Source organism: Myotis yumanensis, unplaced genomic scaffold, assembly GCF_028538775.1.
Source record: "Myotis yumanensis isolate MYYU_CA2020_CCGP unplaced genomic scaffold, mMyoYum1.0.hap1 SCAF_11, whole genome shotgun sequence".
NCBI classification, from domain to species: domain Eukaryota; kingdom Metazoa; phylum Chordata; class Mammalia; order Chiroptera; family Vespertilionidae; genus Myotis; species Myotis yumanensis.
Genome location: NW_027223762.1, coordinates 68,284,988 through 68,297,113, shown reverse-complemented (window position 1 = coordinate 68,297,113; position 12,126 = coordinate 68,284,988). Strand labels below are relative to the sequence as shown.

General features: G+C 39.7%; 1 protein-coding gene across 1 annotated transcript in view; it reads right to left on the bottom strand.

Moving 5' to 3' along the window:
- MRPS9 (mitochondrial ribosomal protein S9) overlaps window positions 1-12,126 on the bottom strand; it is a 66,730-nt gene that overhangs the window by 31,333 nt on the left and 23,271 nt on the right. The window contains exons 3-4 of the mRNA XM_070429840.1: window positions 1,619-1,681; window positions 1,499-1,529 (exon numbers count right to left, since the gene is read on the bottom strand). Coding sequence (XP_070285941.1) covers window positions 1,499-1,529; window positions 1,619-1,681 — 94 coding nt within the window. The remainder of the gene's footprint in view (window positions 1-1,498; window positions 1,530-1,618; window positions 1,682-12,126) is intronic.

Genomic DNA, 12,126 nt, shown 5'->3' with positions numbered 1-12,126 from the left:
ACCGCATGCTATGCGATCAGCCATAGTATAAATGAGTTTAAAGTACTGTAGTATTTGGGGATGTTTCAGAAAGTTGTCTCTTAAAACAAATATGAGATCAGAAGATTCTGCTTATAGTGAATGGTTAGTAAAACTTGGAGATGGCAAACTTGATAGCAGTTTTCATTTAGGAATGGATATTATTGAAATCCCCTGTGAAATGATTTGTAATGGATCTATTATTGAAGCTACCTTTGGAAATACTTTATCTATAGATAATATTAAAAATATATCTAAATGTGTGATTTTTTTTATCCAAAAAATGAGCACATTCAAAAATTAAATGAAGAAATTTTGGATATACTTGATGGAGATTTTCACACATATTTGAGTGATGCTTCCATTGATTCAAAAGATAATGCTGAAAAGGAAAATTTTTCCATCGAATTTCTTAATAGTATTACTCCTTAGTAAAGCCATGTCATAAATTAAAATTGAAAGTGGGTGCAATCATCATGCTACTGAGAAATCTTAATAGTAAATGGGATCTTTGTAATGGTACTAGATTATCAAAAGATTGCGACCTAACATTATTGAAGTTGAAGTATTAACAGGATTTGCAGAAGGAGAGGTTGTTCTGATTCTAAGAATGGATATGTCCCCGTCTGACACTGGCCTCCCATTTAAATTAATTCGAAGACAGTTTCCCGTGATGCCAGCATTTGCGATGCCTATTAATAAATCACAAGGACAAACTCTAGAGCAGTGATGGTGAACCTATGACACGCATGTCAGAGGTGACACGCGAACTCATTTTTTTGGTTGATTTTTCTTTGTTAAATGGCATTTAAATATATAAAATAAATATCAAAAATATACATCTTTGTTTTACTATGGTTGCAAATATCAAAAAATTTCTATTTGTGACACGGCACCAGAGTTAAGTTAGGGTTTTTCAAAATGCTGATATGGCGAGCTCAAAAGGTTCGCCATCACTGCTCTAGAGAGTAGGAATATTCCTACCTGAACCCGTTTTCGCACATGGTCAGTTATATGTTGCTTTCTCTTCAGTTCGAAGAGCGTGTGATATTAAAGTTAAAGTTGTAAATACTTCATCACAAGGGAAATTAGTCAAACACGCTGGAAGTATTTTCACTCTTAATGTGGTATACAGGGAGATATTAGAATAAGTTTAATCAATTTATCAGTCATTGTTTGTATCAGTTAACATTGATGTTTACATCATGTTTTTGTTGTTTTTATATCATGTCTTTGTTGTTGTTATATCATGTTGTGATTGTTTATTTATCAATAAATTTATATATTATTTTCATATACATTTTACTAATTTTTCTTTCATCTCTGACTCTTCTATTATAGAGAAAGGGCAAATAGCAATATTGAAATATTTCCTCTAATTAATTCCCTTTTAATGTGCACGAATTTTGTTCACTGGGCCACTAGTATAACATAACAATATAGCAACAATAACTGCTTATTTCATTCTTAACAAACTTACCTTTCTGTTTTGGAAAAATCTGTTCAGGATGCTGTAAAATAAATTTAAAAATGCATTAGATAATTATTGCAACATATTAAACTAAGTGAAATTTTTAAAAATATGAATTAAGATAATTACCTTCATTATTGGTCTGGCTCGCTTCTCAAACAAACCACTGGGAAAAAGATAAGCAATAGCTCTCTGAAAATACACATAAAGGTTAATAAAAACAGTTATTGAGTGCAAATGTGCCAGATATCACATTAACAGTTTCATATACATGATCTCATTTCAACATAATCAAAATGAAAGAATGTTACCACATACACAACCCCCAAAAGAAAAATTGTAAGGAAAGTAGTCCCTAGTTCTACAACCACCAGTAGATGCCTGAAACTGCTGATAATCCCCAACCCTATGTATGCCATGCTTTTTCCTATACATACATATATACCTATGGTGAAGTTTACAGCTTCTCTTTGGCATAACTGAATTGCCAGCACCATTACTCTTGGGATTTGGGGCCATTGTTAAGTAAAATAAGGGTTACTTGAACATAAGCACTGTGATACCTCAACAGTGAATTTGATACTAAATGACTAAGGGGAGGGGAGTGAATACAGCTTGGAGACAGAGGACAAAGGCTGATTCACATCCCAGGTGAGATGGAAGGGACAGCGATTTCTGGAATTTTTCATTTAATATTTTCAGAGTAAGAAAGTCCACAGGTAGCTGAAACTGAGGAAAGCGAAACTGTGGATAAGGGGGCATTACCATATTAAACTAGTTATGAACAATTTTCAAGTGTCTCCTCAAACATGAAAGTAATAGTACACATACAGATCATCTCTCCCTTTCAAAGGAACCTTAGACTGGCTGCTACACAACTGCTGGGCTAATGTGCTCCAATGCAACCCTAACGCCCAGCTGGAAGTGCAAATATCAGGCAGAACACTGAACAGAGTAGGCTCGACGTCTTACCCACAGTAACACCCACTGATTTTCTGGCTGCTCTTTCAACTTTTCCTAGAAGTTTTAAGTGATTTTAAACTACATATTCCCAAACAAGTTCTCGAAACATGTCTGTTTCTTGATGAGGATACTACTGGCACTTTGAGTGTGATAGCTCCATTGCAGGCAACTTTCTTCTACACTGTAGATCACTTAACATCCCTGGCTCTTTATTAAAAATCTGTGCCAAGTCATCCCCAGTGCTTGTGACAAATCTCACGCACACACATTTCCAAATGTCCTTTAGCTCTGAAGGAGCAGCACTGCGGGAAACTTGAGAACGGCTTTAGCCATTTGTGTCTTCTCCAAAAGCCCTGTCACAATTAAAAGCAAAAACACCCCCAAAAAAGCACTCATTTTGTTGAGCGATGTCAGATGAAGTGAGGCCCTGGGTCTTGTGCCCTCTGAACTCTAAATGAACTGGCGGCCTGTGTGAGCACTGTGCTACTCGCCTGGAAGCCTGTTCTCAGGATGGGCCTGCTCCTCCATCACCAAGGACGTGTGCTGGTCCCAGTTCGCTCCTGAAAGTAGGGGCCTATAATTTGGGGGTACAAATTCAATTATAGTAGGAGCCCAGCTGTGTCTGAGTCAAGCTTATTCTCATTAAAGCTTTTGCCAATAAAATTGACACTAAAAAAAGTGAAATACCAGAATGCTAATTTTGTGAACTTCTCCTTTTTAAAACCAGGTACACCTGTCCTTTTCTTCTGATGGAGAAAAGGTGGAATTTTTAATAAGTAATGTGAATAACTGCCATAGGCAAAAGATAAACTAGACCCAAACCTCACACCATACACTAAAGTAAACTCTACATGAGTTAGAGAGCTAAACATAGAAAATGGCAACAAAACAAAACTAGTACTAAACAACATCAGTGAATTCTTTATAATGTAGATATCCAAGTCTACCTTAACTATGACTCAAAATTCAGAAGCAAAAAAGACTGACCAAATAAAGCTATATTAAAAAATGAAAAAATATGGCTCTAATGTATTCATAATAAGAGAAGTACAATTAAAACCACTAAGTTAATGCTTTTCATCCAACAGAACTAGCAAAAATTCAAAAGCCTAAGAGCACAATGCTGAAGGTTAGAAAGCTCTGGCAGTGCCTTGCTGGTGGAGTGTTAAATGGTGCTACAAACATGGAAAGTTTGACACTATCTAACAAAACTACATATTTCTCCCAGCAATCCCATTTCTATGAATTGCTCTTAAAGATACACCCCCTCACAAATACAAAACAACATAAGCACAGGTTATTCATTGATTTATAAGAGCAAAATATTAGAAACAACCGAATTCCCAGAAATGAATTTGGTTGAATAAATGATGGTACATCTATGTGACCAAATACTTTAGAGACATAAAAGAAAAAAGATTGAGAAAAACAAGATGCAAAAGAAATGTACTTAGAATGAGACCACTAGTGTGAGAAAGAGAAACAGAAATAACAAAATACATATTGGAATAGAAGAATAACATACACATGTTTCTTTTTGGCAAACATAAACACAGAAAGAATTAAGTGGCAAATAAGAAAAATCATTACCTATTGAAGGACTAGAGGCCCGGTGAACGAAATTCATGCACTTAGGGAGAGGGTCCCTAAGCCCGGATTGCGAGGGGGTGCAGGCCAGGCCAATGGATCCCACTGGTGCACGATCAGGGCTGGGGAGGGACACGACTGGTTGGCCAGCCAGGGAGGGACCACGGGAGGGATCCAGGGTGTGTCCAGCCTGTCTTGTTCAGTCCTGATCAGCCGGACCCCAGCAGCAAGCTAACCTACCGGTCAGAGCATCTGCCCCCTGGTTAGTGCATGTCATAGCAAAATGGTTGAGCGGCCTTAGCATATCATGCTTTGATTGGTTGAACAGCTGACAGGACAATCGGACACTTACCATAATAGGCTTTTATTATATAGGACTAGATGCCAGGTGCACGAAATTCGTGCATGGGGGCAAAGGGGTCCTTCAGACTGGCCGGCACTCTCTCCAATCTGAGAACCCTCCGGGGATGTCTGACTGCCAGTTTAGGCCCGATCCCTGCAGGGAGTTGGACATCTATCTCGCAATCCAGGACTGCTGGCTCCTAACCACTCACCTGCCTGCCAGCCTGATTGCCTTAACTGCTCTTCCCTGCTGGCCTGATCGCCCCTAACCACCTCTGCCTCGGCACCGCCACCATGGCTTTGTCCGGAAGGTCATCCGGAAGAATTCTGGTCTAATTAGCATATTACCCTTTTATTAGTATAGATAGGTGGGAGCACAGTGACAGGTACAAGGATGAAAGTAACACTTCTCTAAGTATACCTTTCATTACACTAAACTTTGTAACATGCATATGTTTTAAATATTCAAGACTAAAATTTTCAAAAGAAACTAAAAGCTTAATACAAACAGAAACAAATAAACCTAACTTCTAACAACAAAAATAACTGCAAATAATCTTCAACTTGGTGGGCTTATTGTTAGTAGTAATATTAATACTATAACTCTGAAATATTTTGTATATATTATAGCATAAAGGAAGTAAACATATTAATTTTATAACTACCAAAATTTTATTGCAGAAGAGATACAAGTATAAAAGAAATATGTTAAGTTTGAATTAGACAAATCAATATAAAATCACTAGAGGCCCGGTGCACAAAAATTTGTGCACTCGGTGGGGTCCCTCAGCCCAGCCTATGCCCTCTTGCAGTCTGGGACCCCTCGGAGGATGTTCACCTGCTGGCTTAGGCCCGCTCCCTGGGGGATCGGGCCCAAGCTGGCAGTCAGACATCCCTCTGGCAGCCCGGCAGCCCTCAGGGGATGTCCACTTGCCAGCGGGGAGCAGGTCTAAGCTGCAACCGGACATCCTAAGTGCTGCCGAGGAGGCGGGAGAGGCTCCCACCACCGCCGTTGTACTGGCAACCGTCAGCCTGGCTTGTGGCTGAGCAGAACTCCCCCTGTGGGAGCGCACTGACCACCAGGGGGCAGCTCCTGCATTGAGCGTCTGCCCCCTGGTGGTCAGTGTGTGTCATAGTGACCAGTCATTCCCAGTCGTTCTGCTGTTAGGGTCAGTTTGCATATTACCCTTTTATTATATAGGATAGAGGCCTGGTGCATGGGTGGGGGCCAGCTGGTTTGCCCTGAAGGGTGTCCCGGATCAGGGTGGGGGTCCCGCTGGGGTTCCTGGCCAGCCTGGGTGAGGGGCTGATGGGTGTTTGAAGGCTGGCCACACCCCCTTCAGGGTGGGGGACCCTACTATGGTGCCTGGCCAGTCTGGGTGAGGGGCTGAGGGCCATTTTCAGGCTGGCCAAGCACCCCCAGCAACGGAAGCTCCCAGCCTCTCCTTTTCTTTTCTTTTTTTTTTTTATTCTGGGATTTCTTTACCTTCTATAATTGAAACTTTGTAGCCTTGAGAGCTCAGAGCTGGCCAGGGTGGGCAGGAGGGAGGGAAACCTCCTGCTCCCTCCAACTCTGTGGCCACAGCGGGCTGAAAGCAGGTATGTGGGGTTTATTTACCTTCTATACTTGAAACTTTGTTGCTCTGAGTGGAGCTCAGAGCCGGACACGGCAAGTGGGAAGCTTGGCTTCCTCCATCATGGGGCAACCAAGCCTTCTGCTTGCTCCAGCTCCGTGGCTGCTAGCTGCCATCTTGGTTGGGTTAATTTGCATGTAGTCACTGATCGGTTGGTGGGCATGGCTTAAGGTGTAGTGAAGGTATGGTCAATTTGCATGTTTGTCTTTTATTAGTGTAGATGATCTCAAAAAAATTATTTTCTATATTACTTCTGTAGTATTTAAAATATATTTAAAAATTTTTGTATTGATTGCAGAGAGGAAGGGTGAAGGAGAAAGAGATTGAAACATCAATGATGACAGAAAATTATTGATCGCCTGCCTCCTGCACACCCCCTACTGGGTGATTAAGCCCACAACCCGGGCAAGTACCCTGACCAGGAAGCGAAGCATGACGTCCTCACTCATAGATCAATGCTCAACCACTGAGCCACCTCAGCTGGGCAAAAGATATTAATTTCCTAGTTGTATCCTGAACAAGCATAGAAGCAATGGGACTCTAGGAGCAATGGGTGACCCCTAGCATCTAAATCTTGGTTTCTAATAGTTTCCTGGTATAAGGAACAGAGTGTCATAGAAAAGATGGATTCTAGACCTAAGGTGGGAAAAGTACAAAATGAGCCTGAGGCTTCTTCCTGGGCCAAAAAACAGGCAAGTGTTCAAAAGGTCACAGAAGCCAGCTTCAAAGGTCTCCCACTGTCCAAACTTGGGACAATGTGAACATAAAAAACGACATTGCCTTATAACACTCAATATATGAGTTTGCATATGTTCAACAGTGTGCATGGACACACTGGGGGGGGTGGGGGGGGTGGGGACGAGGTGGGGGAGATGGCAAGGAGAAACAGAAAGCCTCTCTATAAAGCAATACCAGTAACTGAAAGTAGAAAGAATGACAGAAGTAGAAAATCATTGTTTTACAACTTCTAAGGTAATCATTACTTTTAGGCAAGGATCATCAATGGATGCTGAAGTCATCTGATGAAAGGTTATTGGGGAATAGAATATTCACATGGAGTTAAAAATACCCTACTAATTACTAGTTTCAAAAGGAAAAACTACTTTTACAGTAAAGAGGTCTAGTGGTCACCACCTTCACCAAAGATCAGACATACAATCAATAGTGGGACAGATTATGTACTTCCTGGTGTGAGGCAATGAGAAGGCTACGGTATCATGTGAGTAGTTTCAGTTATACATCCTAAGATGTATCATGAGAAAGCAATTAGAAAGCCAGACTGCGGGACAATTGTACAAAAACCCTAGCTAGCTATAAAGACATTTTGCAGAAAACTGGGAAAATTTTCTGATACTATATATGATATTACAGCATTATAACTGTATAGATATACTAGAGGTAATGTGGGAGACAATATACATGTGGTTTTATAACTCGGCTCTCTATTCTGTTCTATTGATCTGTGTGTCTGTTTCTTGGCCAATACCATGCTGTATTAATTATCGTAACTCTGTAGCATAATTTGAAGCCAAGCAGTGTGATACCTCCAGCTTTGTTCTTCTTTGGCTATTCGGGGTCTTCTATGGTTCCACATAAATCTTATGACTTCTCGTTCCTTTCTTTAAAAAATGACCTTGGGATTGTATTAAATCTGTATATTGCTTTGGACAATATGGCCATTTTAATTATTGTTGATCTTCCAATCCAAGAACACAGGGTATTTTTCCATTTTGTTGTGTCTTTTTCAATCTCTTTTAATAATGCTTTGTAATATTCATATATAGGTCTTTCACTTTCTTTGTTAAGTTTACTCCTAAGTATTTTATTCTTTTGGTTCCAATTGCAAAAGGAACTGTTGTTTTTTTTTTTTTTTCTCCATTTCTTTTCCTGAAGTTTTATGATTACTATACAGGAAGGCAATGTATTTTTGCAAACTGATTTTCTATCCTGCAACTTGACTGTATTTGTTTCTTGTTTCTAATAGATTTTTGGTAGAGTCTTTAGGGTTTTCTATATACAGATGATATATATGTCATCCACCAAAAGTGACAGTTTGACTTCTTTCTTCCCTATTTGGATGTCTTCTGTTTCTTTCTCTTGCCTTATTGCTCTGGCTAGGACTTCCAGCACTATTTATACATATAAAAGGCTAATAAGCTAAGTGCCCATCCAACCAGTAACTATGATGTGCACTGATCACCAGGGGGCAGACGCTCAATGCAGGAGCTGCATTGGCAGGGACAGTTCTCGGGTGACGCACCCTAAAGCCAGAGAAGAGGGAGCCTGATTCCTCGCGGGGCCACACTATTCCAACTTCGGCCGTGGGTTATGTTGTTGCCGGGGCACTATTGGTCCCGAATCTGGTTTACTGCACACTTGTGTTTATGTTCCACACCCAAAGTACGACAGCAACTTTGCAGAGTGCCCTCTCGCACTCCCGGACCCCTCGGGGGATGCCGGAGACCTTGTTTTAGCCCGATCCCTGCAGGCCAGGCTGAGGGACCCCACCTCCCAGAGGGAACCCACTCACTCTGCAGACGCCCTTCGAGCCACGGTGCCACCCCAGGTGTGGCTGGCCAGGGAGGGACCAGAGGTTGGCTCCTGGGCATGTCTGGCCTGTCTCGCCCCATTGGCCACCTTCTAATTAATTTCCTTTCAATGTGCACAAATTCGCACACCAGGTCACTAGTATGGAATAAGAGTGGTCATACTTGTCTTGCTCCTGATCTTAGAAGAAAACCTTTCAGTTTTTCACCATTCAGTATGATATTACCCAAGGGTTTACCATATATGGCCTTTATTATGTTGAGATACTTTCCTTCTATTCCTATTTTATTGAGTGTTTTAATCATAAATGGTTATTGTATCTTATCAAATGCTTTTTCTGTATCCATTGATGAGATCATATGATTTCTATGCCTTCTTTTGTTAATGTGGCGCATTACATTGATCAATTTGTGTGCGTTGAACCATCCTTGAGCCCCTGGAAAGAATGCCACTTAATCGTGATGAATTATTATTTTTTAATGTACTGTGGTATTCGATTTGCAAGCATTTTGTTTAGGATTTTTGCATCTGTGTTAATCAGAGATATTACTCTGTAGTTTTCTTTTTTTGTGTTATTATTGCCAGATTTTGAAATCAGGGCTATATTGGCCTCATAGAATGTTAGGAAGTAAAGCCTCTTCTTCAATTTTTTTGAAGAATTTGAGAAATGGGTTTTAAATCTTCTTTGAATATTTGGTAGAATTCACTGGTGAAGCCATCTGGTCCTGGATTTTTACTTTTTTGGGAGGTTTTTGATGGTTGTTTCAATTTCCTCACTGCTGATTGATCTATTTAGATTTTCCAATTCTTCATGACTTAGTCTAAGAAGGTTATATATTTCTAGGAACTTATCCATTTCGTCTAGGTTATTAATTTGGTGGTATATAGTTTTTTTTACAATATTCAAGTATGATCCTTTGTATATCTGTGATGTCTGTGGTGTCTTCTCTCTCATTTCTGATTTTGTTTATATGGGTCTTTTCCCTTTTTTCCTTAGTGAGTGTAGCCAGAGGTTTGTCAATTTTATTAATCTTTTCAAAGAACCAGCTCTTTGTTTTAAATTTTTGTAGAGTCTTTTTATTCTCTATTTCACTCAATTCTGCTCTAATTTTTATTATTTTCTTTCTTCTGTTCATGTTGGGTTTTGTTCTTCTTTTTCTGGTTCTTTAAGATTTGATGTTAGGTTGTTTACTTGGGATATCTCTTGTTCCTTGAGATAGACTTGCAATGATGTAAACTTCCCTCTTATTACTGCTTTCACTGCATGCCAGAAGTTTTCGTATGTTGTATCATCATTCTCATTTGTCTTTGTATGTCTTTTGATCTCATCTTTTATTTCTTCTTTGACCCAGTCATGTTTTAGTAATATGTTGTTTAATCTCCACACACTTGGGCATTTCTTTACTTCCTTTTTGTAGTTGATTTCTAATATATCAAGGCATCATTGTCGGGGAATACGCTTGGTATAATTTCAATCTTCTGGAGTTGTTGAGGCTCATTCTGTGACCCAACATATAGTCTATCCTTGAGAATGTTCCATGTGCACTGGAGAAGAATATATAATCTGATGTTCCAGATGAAAGGTTCTGTAATTGTCAATTATGTCCATTTGGTCTAGTGCTTCATTGAAGGCAGATATTTCTTTTATTTATTCATGTATTTTATTTTTAAAAAATCTTTATTGTTGAAAGTATTACAGATGTTCCCCCTTTCTCCTTTTTGCCCCCCTCCACCTGGTTCCCACCCTCACTCAAGCCTTCACCACCCGACTCTCTGTGTCCACAGGTCATGCATATATGCAATTAAGTTCTTCGGTAATCTCTTCCCTCCTTCCTTCCCTCTGAAATTTGTCAGTCTGTTTCATGTTCCCATGCCTCTGGTTCTATTTTATTCATCAGTTTATTTTGTTCATTAGATTCCTTGTTCATTTATTTTGATTTTTAGGTTCAATTGTTGATAGACATGTATTTTATTGTTCCTATTTTAGACCTTTATTTTTTTTCCTTCTTCTTCTGTTTTTCTCTTGCTGTTTTTAAGATTCTTTGTCTTTGGCATTTTAATTATGATGTATCTTGTTGTGGGCCTCTTTGAATTCCTTTTGTTTGGGCCTCTCTATGCTTCCTGGACTTGTAAGGCTATTTTTTCACCAGGTAGGGGAAATTTTCTGTCATTTCCTCAAATAGGTTTTCAATACCTTGCTTGCTTGTCTGCTTTCTTCTCCTTCTGTCAATCCTATAAGGAGAATGTTGGTATGCTTGAGGTTGTCCCAGAGGCTACATACACTATCTTCATATTTTTGGACTCCTTTTTTCTCTTTGCTCTTCTGATTGGGTGGTTTTTGCTTCCTCATATTCCAAATCATCAATTCTCAGAATCCTCTACTCTACAGTTGAATCCCTGTAAATTATTCTTTATTTCAGTTAGTGTATGCTTAATTTCTGACAGATCCTTTTTCATGTCTTTGAAATTCTTACTTAGATCCCTGAAAGTCTCACTATGTTCCTTGAAGCTCTCATTAAGATCCTTGAGCAATCTTATAACTATTGTTTTGAACCTTATATCTAGTAGTGTACTTGCTTCAATTTCATTTAGTTCTTTTTCTGTACAGTTCTTCTGTTCTTTTATTTGTGACATGTTTCTTTATCTCTGCATCTTGGCTGCTTCCCTGTGTTTGTTTCTATGTATCAGGTAGAGCTGCTATGTCTCCTGGAATTGGTAGAGTGGCCTTGTGCAGTAGGTGTCCTTTAGGGCCCAATGGCTTAGTTTCCTATCACCTGAGCTGGGCACTCTAGTTGTGCCCTGTGTGGGCTGTGGAGGTCAGAGGGAGTGGGACCATATAAGTTCATGAACCAGGAACTGAATGAGTCTCCAGCAGCCTGTGTCACTCAGCCACAATCCCTGCTAGTTTTTATGGCCCAAAGTTATAGGGACTTCTCTTCCCAGCTCTGGAATCCTGGGCTGGGGATCTGGTGTGGGGCTGGGAAACCCTTGCTCCTCATGGGAGGCCTCCACAGCTGAGATATCCCTCCCAATTGGAAAAAAAAAAGACACATGGGTGTCGGACCAGCCCGTTCCATAACTCCACCCCTTCTACCAGACTCCATGTGCTTTCTTCTTTACTTCTCTAGTTGTAGGCCTTCCATTTCACCAGCTTTTAGGTGGTTCTGAATGATAGTTTATCAGTATTTTAGTTATAATTTTGATGGAGTTGTGGGAGGCAGCGAGTATCAGCATTTACTATACCACCATTTGGCTCTAGGGCTGATATTTCTTAATTGAATTTCTGTTTGGTTCTTCTGTCTAGTGCTGTCAATGTAGTATTAAGGCCCATCTTTGTCTCTTGTTATCTTTAAATCTATTTTGAAGATATAAGTATGGCTACACCTGTTTTCTTGTGGATGTTATTTGCTTGGAGAATCATTTTCCACCCTTTTACTGCGAATCTGCCTTTATCTTTAAGGCTTAGAGATGTCTCTTGTAGGCAGGATATGGTTGTTGTTTTTTTTTAATCCACTCTGCTACTATTGGTGAATTCAGACCATTTACATTTAGGGTAACAATTAC